This window comes from Buteo buteo, chromosome Z (genome assembly GCF_964188355.1).
Source record: "Buteo buteo chromosome Z, bButBut1.hap1.1, whole genome shotgun sequence".
NCBI classification, from domain to species: domain Eukaryota; kingdom Metazoa; phylum Chordata; class Aves; order Accipitriformes; family Accipitridae; genus Buteo; species Buteo buteo.
This window is the reverse complement of record NC_134204.1, coordinates 28,338,753-28,359,053: the sequence shown is the minus strand read 5'-3', so window position 1 is coordinate 28,359,053 and position 20,301 is coordinate 28,338,753. Positions and strand designations below refer to the sequence as shown.

Below are 20,301 nucleotides of genomic sequence, written 5' to 3'. Positions count from 1 at the left end.
GGAGCGGCTTCTCCCTTCCAGTCTGGGTTTACCATGTAGTCCGTGTTTAGTCCTGGTTTAGGCTCTTTGTATTGCCTATCTGTCAAAATTCCTCACTTATAGGGATGCTTTCAAGGTTAACTAGGCTGCTGAACAGAGCGGTAGTGCAAAGCTGCTGTGCTGCTTTTCTCATAGAGAAGGAGTTTATAAACAATGAAGCAAGAATGTTAAATCTGATCCTTTAGATTCCTTGTGTATGGTAAGCAGGAGGTAATTTGTCTCTGTAGTTGAAAATATTTTATCAGTTTCCCTCTTGAGGAATTTGTATCGGTTTCCTCTGGAGGGTAACCGATAAAATACTCTGTGGAATTTCTGTCGATCGTTTCAGTATTGCTTACAACACATCTGTTTGCTAGTCTTTGATATTGTTTTTGAGTTTTCAGGTGAATGTCATGGGCATCAAATACAGTTACTGTCATTTTGATTTTTTTTTTTTATAGAGTATTAATTCAAACCAAGTTGAGACAGTGGAAGGTCCAAAAATGCTCTGCAGTACAGCAAGCTCTGTAGAAGGTACAGTTTTTTATTCCATAATGTTGCAGTCTTAAAAAGCTCTGGAAAGTTGGCACAGATTCATACACTGTTTATTTATTCAGGAAGATCACATGTTTCATATGACATTAGAGACCTGTAAGTAGGCAACAGTGGAGTAGGCAAGTCATACACTACGAGAGTTGTGTAAATTGTGATACTCCCTACAGAGCATCGGTTTTCCAGTGTCAGACTGAAATTGTTCACAAAATATGATAGCATTTATAATGACTGGAAATGCCTTAACTAATTTTATTCTAAGAGCCAGCAAAATTTCAGAAGATTCCAGGAGAGGGCAGTGTTTAACTGAATGAACACTCCAGCCTGCAAATTCCAATAAAGGCAAATAACTCAAGTTACAGAAGATAGGAGCAGAGTAGCATTTTGTATGAATAGTTTTGGCATCCAGCCCAGAGTTCTTAATGTGGCAAAATTCCCATGTGTTTCAATTAGACATTCAATATTTTGGTGAGCGGTTTACCTCTGTAAGGGTTGTGGGGCTGTGCTTGCTGATGGGAACGCTTTTTCATTACCAAAATACATCCCTGTGTACCTTGGAGCAAGCATCTCTTAGAGCTGAAAAGAAAATCACAGGACAAGGTCATTCTTCAGCATCAGAAGTATGACACTTTGGGTGTTTACATACGATTGTTAGGAATTTATTAAAAGTTTGCATCAGTTGGCCCTTTGCTTATGTGGCTGGCGCTGTATATTTGGATGAAGCAGCAAGCTGAAGACTGTGACTTCTGCAAGAGGCTTGGTCTTGCTCAGTGGCTGTGCTGGAGGCAGCCCTGCTGAGGGCAGCAGAAGTGTGAGCACCTGCATAAACTGCCGACAGGATCGGGACCAGACTGAGAGAGAGGAAAGGGACTGCAGTTCCAGATGGCATCAGCTAGTAACTTCAAGTGACTGGATAAAATGGGGACACAGTTATCGTGTAGCTGGTGTTTAAACATGTAGGCTGCCATTGTTAGTGCTGGAAAAAGAGTTTTACACCCAACTTCTCCAGCAGTGTTCAGGCAACAAGTGTTCTGCCATTGGAAGGCAAAATTGCAGAGAAATGATAAGCAGTTGTTAGCGGTTGCAAACTAAGCATCCGTTACTGTAAGTATAAGTGGCAATTCACCATACAAGGTTTGTGCTTGACGTCGGTGACACAGTGTGCAAATGCATTGACTCTGGGTATTCATCTGAGTGCCGTACACTGACCAGCCTGATCTTTATGCTGCTCTTCAGGGACGGAAAGTGAATATCCTGGATTGGTGGCACTACATGTGGCAGTAGCTTGGGCAATACAACTTCTAGGTGATGATTACTTTGATATTTTTCACTAAAAGCAGTTTTAATTCAGGCTGACTTGGCACAAGCAGATAACAGACTTTAGTGGATATTGGTTACCCAGAGAGAATCACTAGTTTGGGATGTCTAGTCTCATTTTGGATCTGATTGTAAAGCTTCTCGTTCTCTTTTTATGCCAAAGATACTTGGCATAGGTGTTGGCATAGGCACACCTACCTATTTGTGTTTTCAGTGAAGCTATACGCTTTTGTGCCTTTATGCATGAGAGTTATTTTATGCCTTTTTTTTTAAAAAAAAAATCTCATTTCAGTTCAACAGCAAGAAAAGTATGCAGTGTTTTGGTAGTATCCAGGACCTATACAAACAAATTGTAGTAATCAAGCTTGCACATTTTACACTCTGTGTTATCTACCTGTAGACATGAGGAGCCTGTAACTATTGTTTGTACGTTGATGGGCAGCAAAGTTTTTTAACTTTCTTGGGTATTGCTAGTGTCGTTGGTTACCATATTTCTATAAATGAGACTTTTTTTTTTTTTTTTGGCCTCTTTCGCTAACCACCACCAAATCCAGATACGGAAAAATCATGAATGATCATTACTGGTGACTAGTAGCCTGCCTTACGCTCTCCATTTGCCAGCATTCAGGAGACCAAAAGAACTTTTTTCAAGACTGAGTTAAAAGTGTTGCTGCTAGAAGCAGAAATGGTATGAAATGATTGTCAGAGTAATTTTTACTACAATCTCAGTTGCATTTAGTGAACTCCTTTACAAAGTGACTGGTAAGCTCAGGACGTTAATTTGGTACATTCATGTCATGAAAGGATCTCCTTTAGATTTTAAAACTGCTGCCATTCCAAGAAGCAGTAGCTACACACTTCTGGGTGGGCCTAAAGTCAAGATCAACAGACCTTTAAAACACAATGCTGTAAGAAGCCCTGAGCTGTTATCGAGTAGAGGTTGCTATAGCAGTATGTTGCTTCTTGTGAAATGCAATCATATGAAAGCAGTGGGTCAGTGTAAGGTGATGCTACTATCTTAGCAGTGGATCTCCCATAGCAACTTAATTAAATTCAAATACATGGAGTGATACATTATCCAGTGAGGATGCAGAACAAAAGGTGAAATAGATGGTATTTTGGCTAATTCAGTAGTTTGTGCTTTTTTTCTCTTTTCTGACCTTGAAATTCCATGCCCATGAGTTGACTGAATACTGTTATCTGGAGGATAAACCATGTGCTTCTACAGAATATTAGGTATAGAGCAAACAGCTTTTTATTTCTGAGAACTGTGAGACTGAATAATAATAATGCCAACTGCATGGCAACACTGTAAAAAATATCTTCCCATTGAAGCTTTTAAAGTAAGTTTCTGCAGTTACAGCTACAGAAGAAATAGTCTGTCCCTTCTAGCTGAAAGGTGATGCCTGGGATGCTTTGATGACACTACCGATTTTGTGCTCTGTGATTGCACTCTTAGATGCAAGGGGAGGTATACATGTGACTGCTGCAGAAGGTTAATTAAAGAAGCTGGATTAATTAAAAATTAATGATCGAGATACTGATCAGCATGGACCCAGTCCTGACTCCTGCCAGTGTCTGGGGACACTGGTGAGGTCAGGGACAACAAGTGCACTGATTGCAGTGGGCCCATAATTGGGTCCCAGAACTTCATCTCACAGAGACTGCAGGGTTAGGGTTGTCATTGTTGAAGATTGTGTGATTTAGATAATAGGCAGCTGTCTTTGAATTGTTTTTCCAAAGATATATTGATACAGCTCTTTTTTAAAAAACTTGAGTATAGGCTTTGTGCAATGCCAAGAAAGGACAGAGGTCCCAAAACCCCACATTCCTCAAGGCAGTCCCCCAAAGCACCCTGTACTGGCTGCTGAGTAACTTAGTTTAACTATTTGCTGGAGCTGGAGAATGGAGGGGGATTTGTGTATCTGAGAACAGATGTGAACCTTGAGTTGAAAGATTTAATATAAAATGAAATATATTTACCACCATAACTCTGGCTAAATAGTTATTATTATTTAAGATATATTTACTAAATAATAAAGTTACTGGAAGCTTGAGTCATGCTGATGTTCATTTGCATTCCTGTAGCCAGATTACTCCTCTTTGCTGTTTCACAATAGTCCCTGAGGCTGCATTTGGACAAAACTTGCAAAGCATGGTCCTTGTTTTGCATGTGCTGTGTCCTTCCCCACAGCCCTGGGAAGAAACCATTAAAAAAAAAAAAAAAAAAAAGTCTGACAGAATTGAAGTTATTTTTCACTTTTTGGAGTGAAAATGCAAGGTCTAATTTCAGAAAATGCATGAAGCCCCTGCAGAAGGAAAGCAGAGCCCAGTTGCTCTGCAGAGTTGGTGTGAGGCATGATGCTGGAACTGTGGATTTTCTGAGCATGTGGGGGTTAATCTGCAGCTGGCTGACAAATGGCTGTGCTTGCCTAGCCTGAACATAACTGTGACAATAACATAGCACTTGTTGTGCATCCAGCTCGCACGCTGCCCACGGGAACGCTGCTGTGGGGAGATGCATGGGCTGCCCGTGTCCATTGTTCTGGTTTGTCTGCCTGCTTGCCCGCTCCTTGTGTGTCCCCCCTCCTGTTCGAAAAAAGGAGAGAGACCAGCAGCAGAAACCAAAGCAGACCCAAACTGAATTTGCTTGTTATTAAAGGCAGGAATCTTTGCTTTTACAGGTCCTGTGAACTTGGCATCTGATGAATTGTGCCAGGATGATATGAAGGTAAAGATTTTTCCTTATACAAATAGCTAAGCTTCATTTAGGTTGAGAAGCAGCAACCTATGCTTGGCTATCTGAGTCCCTCCTAGAGCTAACAAGTAAATAAGGTGATTAATGCCCGCCAGACAACATTTCCTGCCTGTTCCTATCCTGGGGGATATAGTTATGTGTATAGATGATTATTATTTGACGGAACGTGTTATGTGGTTGTGGGCTGGAAAGCTGGATTGGAGAAGCAAGCTCTGCTTTTGAACCAGAAAGCTCCTGTGTTTGTGGTGAACCTTAGTGCCTTCAGGGAGCTTGCAGCTCAGCTGCCAGTTTGGGGGGAGCACAACCTGTCTCGCACAAGCTTCATCCTTGAGATGGCATGATTCATTACATCTGAGGAGTTGGTCTCTGAGAGAGACCTTGTGGGTAACTGAGTCCATAACTGGGAAAAATGCTTGATGTGAAAAATAAGGCAGTTCCCGTTGTCTTCTACATGGAGGTATCTGACAGCTTTTGGGAGGGACCAATATTCGTGAGAAGTCCCATTACGGATAGTCAGTTCTATTTGATCTCTAGTCTTATATTCTGCTATTTATTTGTATGTATCTGTTTATAAAACCAGAAAATCTGTCTCAGTGTTTTTTTTATCACCTTTTAAAGGAGGAGCTTGATTATTAGCTCAGCTGGGTATGAAGCTAAAATAATGATTTAGGTTGAGAGAAACAAAACCTGGTAAAATCTGGCAAATCTGGTAAAGGTGGTATCTTCTCAATAGCCAAGGACTCTTTGATTTTTTTTTTTAATTTTTTTAAAATAACATTCAAATTTAGTGGAATGTTGTTGGACTGCCACTTTTGTTAGGTCATTATTATAAAAGTGATGACCTCTTTAGTTTTGGTTTTTTTTTAATTGCCAGCTGTGCAGAAGATTGACCATTTGTTTCAGATTCACATGTTGCTATTGTAATCTATGTCATCTCAGAATTATATCTCTGCAATATACATGCATTTTGGAGTCTATGTTGAAAATGTAGGTTGGGGCAGAGTGTTGCAGCTCATGAGTCTTGCTGGGGGAAAAGGGTTCTGGTACCACATTGACTGTCTCTTGTTTTGATCTAGCAGAAAGACTGTAGTTGACTATATAAAGAATGAACTGACCTTTGATATTTCTACAGGTGTGAACAGCTCAGGCTTTAGAGAAGGAGGCATCTTACATACATTGCTCTTTCCTTCAAAACACTGCATATTGACTAGTCAGGGCACAGTTAAACTTTGTAAGAGAAGAGCAGGCTGAAAACTGGAGTTTGCATGAAAAGTGAGATATGGTTTTGTCACTTCTTTGATTGTGTTTAGAGTTTGAGTCCATAGGGTTCACGTGCATATCTTGGAGCCTGAGTGGCATGCCGTATCTGTTGCATTTATTAAAATGGCTAAAATTAAGTGACTGCTGCTTGATAGTGTTTGAATTGAATTCTGAAAGCCTATAGCACAGCTTGTAACTAAGCACAAATGCAACTATTTGTCTTCAAAGATATAGCTCAAATTTTCTGTTTCTAGCCTTTCCGGGGCTCTGTGGTTCCTGCTAAAGAAAATGAAGATCATGTCCTGTTGAGCATAGGTAAGAAATAATTAATCATTTTGACTTCCCCAAAGCCATTGAGATACACTGTGATGACAAATACACACAAGGTAGTTTCTTTAAAAGAGGTGAAGGTCATTGACATTGCAGCCTAGCTTGGCAGAAGATCAGTAAATTATATCTATGTCAGAGAGGGAACCTCTTTCAAAGCGTCTCTCATATAGATAGGTGGTGTATCCAACAGTATCATGATACCCTAGGATTTTTCAGTAGTATGTTAACTGTTGTAGGAACAACATTCTTGAAAACAATTTCTAATAGAGCCAATATATGTGACTGAAGATGAAATGAAGCATGTAGAAATGTTTAGATGCCGCAGCGGTGAGTGAGTTGTGGGGCTGTTAGGACAATATAACGGGTTGCACTAGACAGTACATTTAGAGACTGAAACTCAAATGGAAAGGTGAGTATTTTAAGTTTGGGGAAAGCTCCAAGAACAACGTGCAAACATGGGCTCAGGCAAAGCACAGCTAGGCGGAAAAAAAGACAATGAGTAACTAAGCTCTGCCAGTGGGAGCTGCTGTGCCAGGCAGAGAGCTCCAGGCTGGCATCACTTGCCTGTGGTCCAGCGATGAGCTCAGAAAGAGCAGCCCAGATGGTGGCATTCAGACAACCCATATGCAAACTTTGTTGGCTGCAAAATGAAGAGTCACTCTGTGTGTGTGGAAAGGGAGAGGATATATGTGCATGAATGGGGGCAGTATATTTTAGAGGGAAATGAGCTGATGTAAACTCAGAGACACAGTTGTAAGATAAGAAGCTGGCAGATGATTTTAATAATCTCTCATTAAAATCATCATCTAGTTATCTATTTTTCTAGTCATTGTTATGCCAAATGCCTGTACTTCAACCATTTAATCATGTTTGTCTCGCTCTCCCATCCAAGGAGTATGGGAGCTGCATAAGGGAATTGGGAGTAGTAGCAAAAATACTGGTATTCATAGCTATCCTGACTTTAGTGCTTTTGAGCATAGGATAGTGTAGCAGTCCTTGCCTTGCTCAAAAATGCAGTGCATTTACATGAGATGTTAGTGCCTGTATGATCAAATCTGTTTTGTCAAGCAAGACTGAAGTATTGGACTGTATCTCAGCGTAGGAGGGTGTGGAGCCATTGGGGAGTGATTATGGTTTGCTGATCTGAAGCCACATCTGCTGCAGTCTCTGCTCCAGTTATACCATCTGGAGGGAACATAAGGTAGCTTAAAAGCTGACAGAATGGAAGTTCTCCACCCTGAAATTATAGCTGATATTTCTTTTTCTGACCTCTGAAATGCCTTTTCCTTCTAAGGCATCATTTGCACAGCACTGGTTGTCACAGCTGGAATAGGAGCCAGGCGCTCTGGCTTCAGACCAGCTCAGTCTCCTCTAGGATGCTTGGATGGGCAGCTGCAGCAGATCCTGAGTCCTGTGCAGGGAGCAAGCAAGCGACTTTGGCCATGGTTCATACTGGTAGGAGTGGCAGAGTGTATATTCTTAGAGGAGCTTTTGGGTGAAAAAAAAATGGTGAATTTGCATACAACTTCGAACAAGATTTAGGTGCTTAAAATTTTATTTGAATGTATTTTCGTAGGCATCTTATGTATGTATAAAGTAAAATTATAAATATTGATATAAATGTGTAGGAATACATATATCTGTACATATACAAGTGTATATAAATACTTTTTGTCCTAAGCACAGGCTCGGCTCTTCTTAAACTAAGAAAAATTCCCTGTTGTACCTCTTACCTGAAAAAAACCCAACTCACTTGCTCTTCCCTAAATTCTAATTACCTTGTAGTACATTTAAGAAGTTGACTTGTTTGTGGAGAAGCTGCAGCGAAATCGGGTCTGCTTGTATTAGAAGTACGACACCGTAACTGAGAATTTGGTTGCCCTACGTATGGACTGGAGCATGGACTCACTGCCGGCTGCACCATGGGCTCTCCTTACCCATCTCTCAGTTACATACGCAAGCTGGCTGAAACGCTCATAACATAGACATCGGATGGGATTTTGCCATTGACCTCAGCAGGGCCTGGAGGGCTTCCAGTCAGCACTGCATGTGAGATCTGATGGGGCTGAAGTGCAGGCTGGGGAGTGAGTGGGCTATCAGGCGTGCAATAAAAGGTGGAAGTGGGGAGGGAAGTGGAAGGATGGAAATAGAGTTTGGTGACAACCAGAAATTTATAAGTTGACTTAAGCTGGTTTTGTTGGTTTATTTTAACGTAGAAATCCACGTATGTTCTAACCTGACTCGTATAACCATATTGCTTACTATTGTAGTTTTATTACCATGGATTCTTTTAAATTACTTTCAAAAAATTGTTTGCTTGGGAATGTTGTTAAACAGTGATGTTTTTGGCAGGAAAAGCACACAGTGGGGAATAAGGAGAGAAATGGAAATGGTTGTCAGTGGGGGAGAGCAAGAGGGAAAACAGCTAAGGGGGGGTTGAGTGAAGAAGAATGAATAGAAACGAGCAAACTCTGGAATCTCACTAGGAAGTTGGATGCGTAAATCAAAGAGGACTTCTAAGCGCGAGAATGTGAGTACTCTTTGAATGGGTACAAACTGCCCCACTTCCACATCTCGCTTCTTTTTCCATGCGGTTCTTGCTTTTAGACACCTTTACCAAAAATCAGTCTCATCATGGAATGGTTTGCGTTGGAAGGGACCTTTGAAGAAGCGTTGGCTCCTAGAAGGGCTCTGCTGTTGCTGCTCTCTGTTTTATTCCCCAGCCTGCCCTTTCAAGCATATTGACTATTTTGGCTCTTTCCCCATACCCAACAGAGTTTTGGGAGTACCTTTGCAGGGATGCTCGCAACAGTCAGTTGGATGCTAAGAGGGTACCAGCTGTCCTTGCTCCCTGTTGTCTTCATCTTTGGGCTGGGACCTGGTTCCTTTAGGCACTGTTTGAGTCTTGTAGTTCAGTTTTAAGAATTCAGTTCAATTTTTTTCTCAAGAGGCTTCTTGTCCTCCAGGATTGCTCTGGAGAGCCCCTGGGGTCCCACTGCTGTGAGTGTCAGGGTGGGGGTGGCCCGATAAGAAGCCACATAAACTACAGATGATAGTTCTTGCATTTGCCATATTCAAGAATTGAAGGAATAGAAGTAAACTGTGGGGCACAACAGGATGTTAGACCAGGCTGAATAGGGGATTATATGGAGACTCTTGAGTTCAGTGCTAGTCACACCTGCCACTCTTCTTCCCCTTCTCTCTGTTTCCCCTGGAAATTGTTAGAGATCTGTTTTGTGGTTGGGGGCGGGGGAGGGGGGAAGAAAATACTTTTATTTTCACTGAAACAAAACACACTGGAAAGATTGAGAGGCAAAAACAGTATCCAGTTGGGGAGAGTGAATGAAAGAAACAAAATGGAAAGCAACAAAAAAAAAGACTTTTTTTTCCTTTCAATATTAAGGATATGTATTATTGCCAGGCATTGTCATCCTCAGAGTCTGCAACGCTGTATGTTTTGGGAGGGGGTTTAGGAGGTGACAGCTGAATGCTGTTACTGCTGGGCATGTGACAGTGTTAGCTGGGCATGTGTTTTTAAACATTTATAAATCCTTCCTGTTTTGCATAGCTGGTTTGGAAAGAGGATGTTCACAAGGCCATTTATACAGCTGCAAAAGTTTCTTTTTTCCAATAAGAAAAATCTAACCCCCAGTTTTTCTTCCAAGGAAATATAGCTTTTTTTTTTTCCCTAAACTTCAGGAAGGCAGGATGATGTTAATTTTTCAAAATATTTTCCCTGCTCTCCTAGTTACAGTGCCAATGAGCTAGTGGTGTCTGTCTCATCTATTCTGTTTGCTCTGCTGGCGGTGAAAAAGTTCTGCAAGCCACGTTTTGCACTTCAAGAGATAAAAATACTGATGCCAAATTTTTGGCAGTTCACTGTATGTGACCAGGCAGCTACAAAACATTTTTAGTAGAGTCTGCCCTTTGATTTTCATGGTTCCACAGAAGTCCCTGTTTAACCATAGATCAGTTTAAGGAACAGAACATAATGATCTTCTTCTCTGTGTAAACCAGTAGGGCTGCACTGTAATCTGCAGAAAAATCTGGTTTCAGTGTTTCTGTTTTGTTCTTGGTTGGTAAAACTTAAAAAGGTGGGTTGTTTTAAGATAGAAAATAGCACTGTCCTTCTGTCTGGAGTCCTGCCTTTGCGCAGTTTTTGTTAGGTCTGTAAAATGATTAATTTTTCTACTTATTGCAGTCACATCTTTCGCTCCTTTTTTAGTGTTCATTTGCTTTTGGTTTTTGGTGGGCAGCATGTTTGCATTTGGAAGTGTTTTGAGTCAAGGTGTGCCTGTTTTGACACTGGAACTACAGGAAACAATGTAATGGTTATTGATACATAAAAGTGAAAGTTACATGTTAAGTGTTGCCTATTTGAGACAGTTACAAGAGTCTGGTGATTAAGACTATTCAGATCTCTTCTGTTTGTGGTCATTTTTATCTTTTCCTGGCAGCTTTCAATCCTACCTTTTGCTTATGTATGCGTTAAGAGAGGTTGGGTGATGCAGCCGTAGCATTTCTAGTCCAGGAGCTGCAGACCTTGGCTTCAGTGTCTCTCCTTAACAGATTTACAGTAGGACCTTGGGCATGTCACTTATCTTTTCCCTGTGTCTCAGTTTTTCACCTGAAACAAGGAACACCATAGAGAGTGAGGTGAGAAAGAGGCACTGCAATACTTGGGTGATGGGAGATGTGCAAATATTCAGACTGGTTGTGCCGAAGAAGTTCTGAAAGGTCAGTTTGTGGTAAAGGAGGCTTTTTTAAAACCTCATTTTTAGTTGAAAGGTAGGTGGTCTGAAAATTGCAGAGAAAAATAATAGTTGAAGAAAACTGCAGTGTTATTGCTGCAGCTAATGACTGTGGCAATTGCACTCTGCCCTTTTTTACTGCAGCTTTCAGAGATCTTTATATTGCTGCTTCTACTTTTGCAAAACCTTTACATGGTTCCTTGCACCTTGCAGAAGAGAGACTTAACTTTGGGTTGATCTGTCAGAGTTCCGCCAGAAACAACCTTTAAACAACATTTAAACATGTCAGTAGTTTATTTCAGTAGATAAAACATATTCTCATTTGTTTGGACTGTCTATAAACAGCTAAATATTGAAGACTGCAGAACAGTTGAGAGCTACAGAAGATGTAGGAAGTAAAGTCTTCCTGGGATGTGAGTCTGTACTGAGCTTAATTAAAAACCAATGGACAAATCTGGAAGAAGCAGCATTAAGCACTAAAACAAGCTTGTTCTTGTTTCTTGGAGTTTCCTCCACTCTTGATTTTCTGAGACATTATAATTCAAGTTAACCTCAAAAGGAAGACAGAAAGAAAAATGAACAAGTTACAAACATGTGCTGTCTGGCTTCCCAGAACTTCTCCTCCTCCTCTGCCTAAAATCCAAAACAAATTTGCTCAACAAAGTAATCCTTCAAAAGAGGCTTTTTTCCCCTGATGTTTAAATAAGCTCTTTTGGCTGTCTTCTGGCTGGTCTCATTTCACACTAACATAAATAAACAATCTGGGATATATCTGATGTCAAGTTACTCTTTAAATGTGAAATATAATCCAGAAATACATTGTGAAGAAAACAGTCATAGTCTTGCAAGTGCACACATGAACACATTTCTCAGCTTTCTTCCTCCTTGAGAGGCAGTCCTTCCCTTGAAGTCTTCCCTGGAACATGGAAAAATGGATTTTTTTAACGAGATGGGTCTTTGGTGAACTTTTTGGCCGTGCAGGCTGCCAGTGTAAGTGTAGACTCAACAACCAAGTCATTGGCGAAACTTCAGTAGAAGCGAGGCCCAAGTCAAACTTGGGTTAGCTTTCATGTGAGGCCATGTACGCTCTCCGTGTTGCCGGGGCTCGCGCAGGCCTCCACGGAGCTGAACCCAGGAAGAGATTTTTATTGACTCTAGCCCTTAGTTCTCAAGCTTTTGCAAATAAACTCAAGGGAGCTTTTCATCAGGGTGCGGGACAAAAAGCAATGAGCTTCCTGTCTGCATTTGTACAGCATATTCCAGCTAGTCTTTTGATGTGAATAGATACTGGACGAGGAGAGCATTTAGGCAAATTATCTCTTTATGTACTTTGTTGGAAGTACTTGGTGGTTGTTTCAAGAGTCAGGGCATACCGACCGCTGTCACGTGAAAGTAGTATTAATGGGTTTGTTATCCTAAATTGAGCTTGTTATCCTAAACCACATCAGGTGAATGGTGTGGTGAAAAAAGGAAAAAAAATACAAGTCTGCAATCAGTCATGAACCAGACATCAGAAAGGTCTGAGTCAGAGGAATGCTGTGAAATCCTGACAGCAGGACAGTGAACTGGACAACATGAAGAGTTTGGGACAAAGCCTGAGATAATGCACTGTGTATGCTCACCGGCTCTTTGGACCTACATTGAGTCAGGATTGGGCAGAGGTCGTGTTTTTGCCTCAATTTTGTAAAAACTCTGAGCCCTTCTTCATCCCAGTCTTATGGGTGTCCTCCAAGTTGCAGTACTAGTATAGTTCATGCAAATCTGTTTCTCTTAAATTTTGAAAGGTGCATTGCTTTTTTAGATTATCAGAGAAGCAAGATTTAAGTACCAGCACTTAGAAACAGTTGCTTTTCAAAAGAGGTAAGTATTGCTAATAGCTCTTTGAAGGATAATGCCTCATTCATTGACTGTCATGAACATGGTATTTTTAGCATGAAAGTGTTATTCTCATTATAGCTGTTCTAACTGGAGTTGTCACCCTGGTTTCAAAGAAAACATTAAAAGGACAGCATTAAATATTAATTTTGTAATTCACATTGTAATTAGGAATATACCTGCAGGGGAATAGTGAGGAGTTAGGCATAAATTCAGACAGCACAGTCACCTCTCAGTCTGGGTGGTTTGCAGCAGCACCATGATTCCATGTGCCCTGTCTGGGGTTGGTAAAAGGATATATCCATGAGGCGGTAAATGCAGTGGAGCATAAAAACTCTTGGACTGGCAGTCTAGTTTAAAGCAATCCAGAAACTGGTGCACACAAACTGATTCTGCTTCTCTTGCAGCCTGCCATCACTGTGCACTGTTTCAGTAAACTTGGGGGCCTGTAGCACAGCGTTTTTGGAGATGGGTAGGGTGGCCTGCTGCTCTCAGTAGTGTGTCTGTGAAGGCAGCAGCTGTTCTGTGTTCATTTCCAGGCTAGTGTCCAAAAAACTGCACAAATAAGTCAATGAAAAATTGACCCAAATTTATAGTACTGTATTGTTCTTTTGTACTTTTCATTAATATTTCTGGTATCTGTCTACACAGCATCTATAGGAGACACTTGTTACAGAAAAGGGGTCTCTAGTGTGGGTGGGTTCCATCATCAGCTGTTTAATGGAAGAGTGGAGAACACCTGCATGAGGGGAGGTGCGAGTGGGAGTTTTGGGGTCTGGGGGGGTCAGGGCCATTTAATCTCATGTCAGAATGGGCCTAGGTTTGACACCTGAATTTACCCAGGACTAAGCTTTTCTGGGAGAGCAGAATCTGCCACTTTAAACTGGTAGTGGGAGGAAGAGGGTCTGTGATGCTGAGCACTAATTATCTTTCATCCTGTTGAAATCTGTGGCTTCGTTAGGGTTGAAATGGTGGACAGCAGGTGTATTTGGAATGGAAAGTGTGCAGTGCAAGAAACTCTCTGTTCCTCCTTCCCCTGCCCTGCTCCTTGCCCTTCCTAGCCCTGTCCTCCTGGGGGTGATGTGGGATGGGGAGCCTGCCGCAGAGCACTAGTGAGAGAGATGGAATCCACCAAACACTGTCGTACGTCGGGCAGTGATGATGGCCTGCCTGGACCTTTTGGGATCCACTGCTGAACAGTTTAAATCCCAAACTGCTGTGTTACTTGTGGGAGGCCTCTGTTCACAAAATATGGAAATAAATGAGCCAGTTCCCTAAACTGAATGCGTGAATGACCCATCAGAAATTTAGCAATAAGGAAGATCATAAAAACAAGGTGGGAGGTCATCGACCAAGATCTTAAGGATCTGGGCTTGGTTCTGTGTTTTTCAATGATTGGTTCATCAATGATTTGGGGAAGGGAGAGTGGGAGAATAGTGATGTGGCAAAGTTTTTCTGACTATTCCAGTATAAACTTTCCTAAGAAAGACCCAGATCTTTGGTAGAGAAGTAGTAAAAATAATGTGTGTGACAAGTTATCCTATGAGACCTGTGAGGCTGTTGCTGACAACAGTATGCACAGCCATCATGTCATCATTGTGGGCAGGTGGAAAGTGTTAAGAGTTGGTGGGTACTTGGTATCTGGGATCTGGTTGGTAGCATTTTGCTTTTAATTGCCTTTAATTCACATTTGCTGAGTTTTCAACACAGTTGTTAAGTCTAATATAGGGTAATGCAGGTATTTTTTCTGTGTACAAAGATCAGATTTTTGTCTGTGCTGATCCTCTCTATGGGAAGATATGCTCTAATTAGTAAAAACAATGGAGTGAAGAAGGTGGGAAAGCCACGTGTGCCTGTGGGTCACAGATGCTGGTGGAGAAGATCACCTAGCCCTTTCTACACCATCTTTCCTTGTCAGAGCCTTCTCTGCAGCTTTGGGAAATGATTGCAGGCTCTGCTGGTCCTGAGGCAGAACCAAGCTGGAAGGAATGAACTTCATCTCTTATTTCAGGTCAGACTCTGCCCAGAGCAAACTGGGCAAGGAATTTTTGAAAGAGCCATTGTTCAGGCAGCTCTTCTCTCACCTGTGTCCAACAGTGACCCTCTCCAGCCCTGTTTCTGGAGTCGGTAGCCCTGCTTTCCCTCCCATGTACATCCCTTCTCCATCTGGGGAGGGAGCTGTGGTGGGTTGACCCTGGCTGAACGCCAGCTGCCTACCAAAGCTGTTCTATCACTCCCCACCCCCGCAGCTGGGTAGGGGAGAGAAAATATAACAAAGGGCCTGTGGGTTGAGATAAGGACAGGAGAGATCACTTGCCAATTACCGTCATGGGCAAAACAGACTCAACTTGGGGAAAATTAACTCAATTTATTACCGATCAACCAGAGTAGGGTAATGAGAAATAAACCCAAATCTCAGAACACCTTCCCTCCAACCCTCCCTTCTTTCCGGGCACAACTTCACTCCCGGATTCTCTACCTACCACCCCGAGCGGCACAGGGGGACAGGGAATGGGGTTTATGGTCAGTTCATCACACGTTATCTCTGCCAGTTCATCCTCCTCTGGGGCAGGACTCATCACACTCTTCCCCTGCTCCAGCGTGGGGTCCTTCCCACAGGAGACAGTCCTCCATGAACTTCTCCAATGTGGGTCCTTCCTACGGGCTGCAGTTCTTCACGAACTGCTCCAGCGTGGGTCCCCCACGGGGTCACAGGTCCTGCCAGAAAACCTGCTCCAGTGTGGGCTCCTCTCTCCACAGATCCACAGGTCCTGCCAGGAGCCTGCTCCAGCACAGGCTTCCCACGGGGTCACAGCCTCCTTCGGGAACCCACCTGCTCCAGCGTGGGGTCCTCCCTGGGCTGCAGGTGGAGATCTGCTCCACCGTGGACCTCCCTGGGCTGCAGGTGGACAGCCTGCCTCACCATGGTCTTCCCCACGGGCTGCAGGGGAATCTCTGCTCTGGTGCCTGGAGCATCTCCTCCCCTCCTTCTTCACTGACCTGGGTGTCTGCAGGGCTGTTTCTCTCACATATCCTCACTCCTCTCTCCCAGCTGCTGCTGTGCAGCAGTTTTTTTCCCTTTCTTAAATATGTGATCCCAGAGGCCCTACCACTATCGCTGATGGGCTCAGCCTTGTCTGGCGGCAGGTCTGTCTTAGAGCCGGCTGGCATTGGCTCTGTCGGACATGGGGGAACCTTCCAGCAGCTTCTCACAGAAGCCACCCCTGTAACCAACCCCCCCCCCCCCTCCCCAAACCTTGCCGATACAACCCAGTACAGGGGCACTGGACCCAGAGGGGTTGTCTCCTGGTCTGCCTGAGAGAGCAAGCTGCCAGCCCATGGTTTAGAGGTGTTTGGGGAGAAGGAGCCCACCCGCTCAGTGCCGCGGGGCTGTGCTGGGGAGGTGACAGTGCCATTCCACAGAGACTGCGGATGCTAGTGACATTCCTCTGCTTCCTTCCATCTTGCCACGAGCCACGGGAATAGTCAGACAATAGACAATAGACTGTAATATCTCTCAAAAACATATCATACGGATGTGTTTTGGCAAGCACTGGGTGAAAGAATTTAAGGCATTACATTATTTATCAAAAGCATTAGCCTTAGGTAATGCACACAAAACCCCCATTTGTTCTTTATCTTCACATCTATACCTTGTTATACATAATTGAAAACAATTTTTCAGTGGAGAGTAAGGTTAATATTTTTCAGCTAGAAAGCACCTTTTATCTCATGAGCTGCCAGATCTCTGTGCCAGCTGCATGCAAATGCCCCACTTTGGAAACAAAGAGTGGCAGGTGAAAAGTGCGTTGGATCATCCTACAAAGTGCAAGAATGGGGAAGAAAAATATTTTTAGCCAAAGACTTTAAGGCAAAGCCCTTCTTTGTGGCAAAAAACAGCATGAGGTCTTTCATGGCTGCATAAAGGAGTTTTACAAACTAGAAAAAAATAATCTTTCACAAGGCCCGAACACAGCAAATAAAGTGAGTGATATTCAATTAACCCTTCAGAAATAGGGGTTAAGGTTAATAATTTATCTGCGCTTTCAGACTGCCATTGACAAATTCCCGTGCAAGATCCTATTCAAGGGGAGATTGCAGCAAGCGGGTGAAAAGCCTAAGAACTTGGCCAAGAAGCAGAGGCTAAATTGTAGGAGTACATGATCAGGTTTTTGTCACAGCAGAAATTTAGTAGCTGGATTCTCCAAGTGTTATGTAATAGGGCTGCTGTTGAAAAATTATTTAACAATCCTTAATTACTCATTTGTATTAGAAGGTCTAAATGAAAGCTGCTAGTTTAAGGGAGGGAGCAGGCAATAACTGAGCAGTCAGTGAAAACATTTATGCAGTGTACAGAGGTCATTCAGGACAGTAAATGTCTCGGCATGTAAAGTATTTTAATGCCATTAAATACATTGGCTGCATTTCCGCATTGTGAGTGTTTTGTTCGGTTCTAGTTATTCCTCCCTGGACTAAACAGAAGTCCAGGAAGACCAATGGGAGTGAGTAAGTGTATTTTAGTTGAATGTATAAGTGAAAAAAGCCAGATTCGGTCAATTTATGGAAAAGATGCACAAATGGAGATCTTACAGAAATAAGCAAAATTTACCATTTCTCATAAAGTAGAACGAAGGAATAATTGCTAAAATCAAAAGGTGAGAAATTTTAAAGCCAGTGTAAAACAGCTCGCTCTAAATGTAAATTACTGTTCGCCCATGGAGTGCTGCCTTTTGTATACATCTGAAATTAAGACTTTATGGTGGTTGGTGTTAAATACATCCGCTGAGTGAGAGAGCACACTTGGGTAGGGAAAATTGCTGCATAAAGAGGAAATCTTTTGTGTTGGAGCAGTTGGGAAGACGTTTCCTAAGCAAGCAAGTTATCCAACAAATATGCTCTGTCCTTTCCTTTTCTTTCAAACCGTGGCCACGATGGGAGACAGGCAAGTGCCCTGGATGGTGTGCAGGTGGGAAGGTGTACGTCAACGCCTGCATTCCCGTATGCCCAGGGGATTTATCAGTGCAATTTGAACCTGACATTCCAGGGAGTGAAGGTATTTTGAAGTGGATGCTTAAAGCATGGATTTATATCCTCTCTGTATTTTCAGTCATCCATTGTCTGTTGTAATTCCCTGGGGCTGTTAATTATATATATAAATCAAACAAAGTCTATGGGAGTGTCTAATATTTAAAGTGAAAGTCTAAGGCTTCCAGCATCTGGGGCGAATTATTCTTTTCAGGCCTAACAAAGCTGGCAGAACTTCAGTTAAGGGAAGGGCAGAACAATGATGTGTTTCAACTGTGTTTTATGTAATTTGTGCACTTTATGAAGTGCTTGTATAATAATTACTTTATCCCTGAAAACCTGATAGATATTTTTCTAATGGGTTTTGAATTAAATTTGCATTTGAATTACATTATTTTCTTTCAACAAATACATTGTTATCTCAGACTGAAATGTGGATTGAGGAATCACTTGAAACATAATACAGAAGTAGCGCTGCCGACCTCAGCAGCCTGAAAAATAATTGAAGTGAAGTAAGGAATGTTAACAAGCTTGTCATCATCTTCCAAAAACTGACATTTAAGCTGATCCACATTCCCTCTCCTCCTTTATGTGGAATACAAAAACACATACATTGTGGGGTAACAAAAACAAATGTTTGGTGGAGTTGGTTAAGAAACGGTGGACATGTTATTTTTGTATTAGCTCTTGTATAGCCACATTTGAGTGTGTTTAAAAAAAATGTAGTTTCTGTAGTGTAAAGATGTTGGGGGAAGGGATAATGAGTTCCTACTGAATACTAATTGCCTACGAGTTGTTCAGGGAGACTGTATAAGAATGGAGGATTTGTTGTAAATTAGTCACTAGCTGTATTGTGCATTGCTGTGAGGTTAGACCAGAGCTGTAAGGGTGCCAGCTTTACAAAATCCTTACGATTCACTGTCTAACTTGGTGACTGTGTGAAGGAGAAAATACTATTCAGACTAACTATTATTGGAAGGAGAGCTCCTCTAATGACAGTGTAATCTTGCTTTATAACACTTAAGCTTTAAGCTCATTTAGGCTAGAAAGATGGGAGCGACGGATTTTAAGTAGGTTATCACTGCTTTTCCAGCTGCAACATTCCAAGGTCTGCCAAAGTTGTAAATGCTGAGAGGAGGGGTATTGCTCTGCAGTAATATAGGGTCCAGAAGACTGATTAATGCTCTTAGCTTACTGTCACTCTTTGGCTTCTTTAATTCCAGCATTTTGCCTGTCCTTAATTTGAGAGTCCTTGTAAACCCCACTTTTAACATGGAAACAAAGCTTTGAAAAAGCCTGCAATAGTTTGTTTACTTTTGAGAAGTATTTTCTCATTCCTTACTTGGCTCCTATTGTTTTCATTTACATCAAAATGGAAAGGTGAGTTAATGATTCATTGGCACACAGTGACCTTTCAAATAGCTTTGGACCACGATGCAACAGCTCCACTCGAAGCTCTCATACTTTAACCTCCTTGCTTCTGCCTTAATATTTGCAGCCTGAGCTGTCTACATGCCTGGACGCCTGAAGAGAGCAAACATTTACAGCTTCTCCCTCCCCTGTGTTTAGTGGGCAATTTGATCCTTCTTTGTCCATTCCTTTATTTTACATCACTCTTAGACTTGACTTGCTATTGAGAACAACAAAGTGCAACTTTGGGAATCGACTTTCTGTTTATTTAGCACAAAAATGGACTCAGACTCTGATTCACCTTTTAATTACTCTTGGCCTTCCTTACCTAAAATGAGGATTCGAAGAAGGGCATCCAAACCAGGTAGAAAAAGCTGTCTTCTTTTAAATGACTCTCACTTAATAGCTCTGCCTCCTTTTCATTGTCTGGTTGTGTGCAGGTGGCTATAAACAGCTCGCATGAAGTGGATTTTCTTTCTATCAAAAGTCTACCTCACTGTTGGTTATGCTTTTGTAGATAACGGTGTTGGAATTTGTTAAGTAAGAAGAAAGTGTTTTCTCCAAATGATGTACTGTTCTTTAAAATTGTTTTTATGTCTTTACTCTCTTAGGTCTTTTTTTTCTTCTGGTTGCATGTGTAGCTCTCACTCAGCAGCTCTGACACCCCGGGAGCTGCACGGCACAGCAGTGGCTGCAGAAAGCTCTGCTGGTTACAGTTGTTTTCATTTAGGGACAACTTGGTAGTTCAAATATGCCTCAAAACCTAACAGGATTTTTTTTTTTTTAATTGTGTACAAAAATCTTACCAGAATGAAGAGGGAAATCTTTTGCTTTCTGTAAAACAAAGCGAAAGAGTCAGTTACTCTCTTTGGTGGCAGGATCAGTTACTGTCTTTGCACAGTTAGACATTGTGCTCCTTTGTGGAGTAGTCTTTGGGAGGTAAGCATTATAAATGTTGTCAGTATGATAAAAAGGGTTTTAAGGAGCTTGAAAGGCACTGACCAG

The 20,301-nt window shown here is 42.0% G+C and overlaps 1 protein-coding gene across 12 annotated transcripts in view; it reads left to right on the top strand.

Annotated features, from left to right (window-relative positions):
* ARHGEF28 (Rho guanine nucleotide exchange factor 28) overlaps window positions 1–20,301 on the top strand; it is a 125,823-nt gene that overhangs the window by 46,184 nt on the left and 59,338 nt on the right. For 10 of the 12 annotated variants that reach the window (XM_075021226.1, XM_075021224.1, XM_075021220.1 and 7 more), the window contains 3 exons: window positions 480–552; window positions 4,572–4,618; window positions 6,160–6,220. In XM_075021226.1, coding sequence (XP_074877327.1) covers window positions 480–552; window positions 4,572–4,618; window positions 6,160–6,220 — 181 coding nt within the window. Of the gene's footprint in view, window positions 1–479; window positions 553–4,378; window positions 4,436–4,571; window positions 4,619–6,159; window positions 6,221–20,301 lie in introns of those variants that run through there. The other 2 variants (XM_075021230.1, XM_075021229.1) reach the window with 2 other exon arrangements.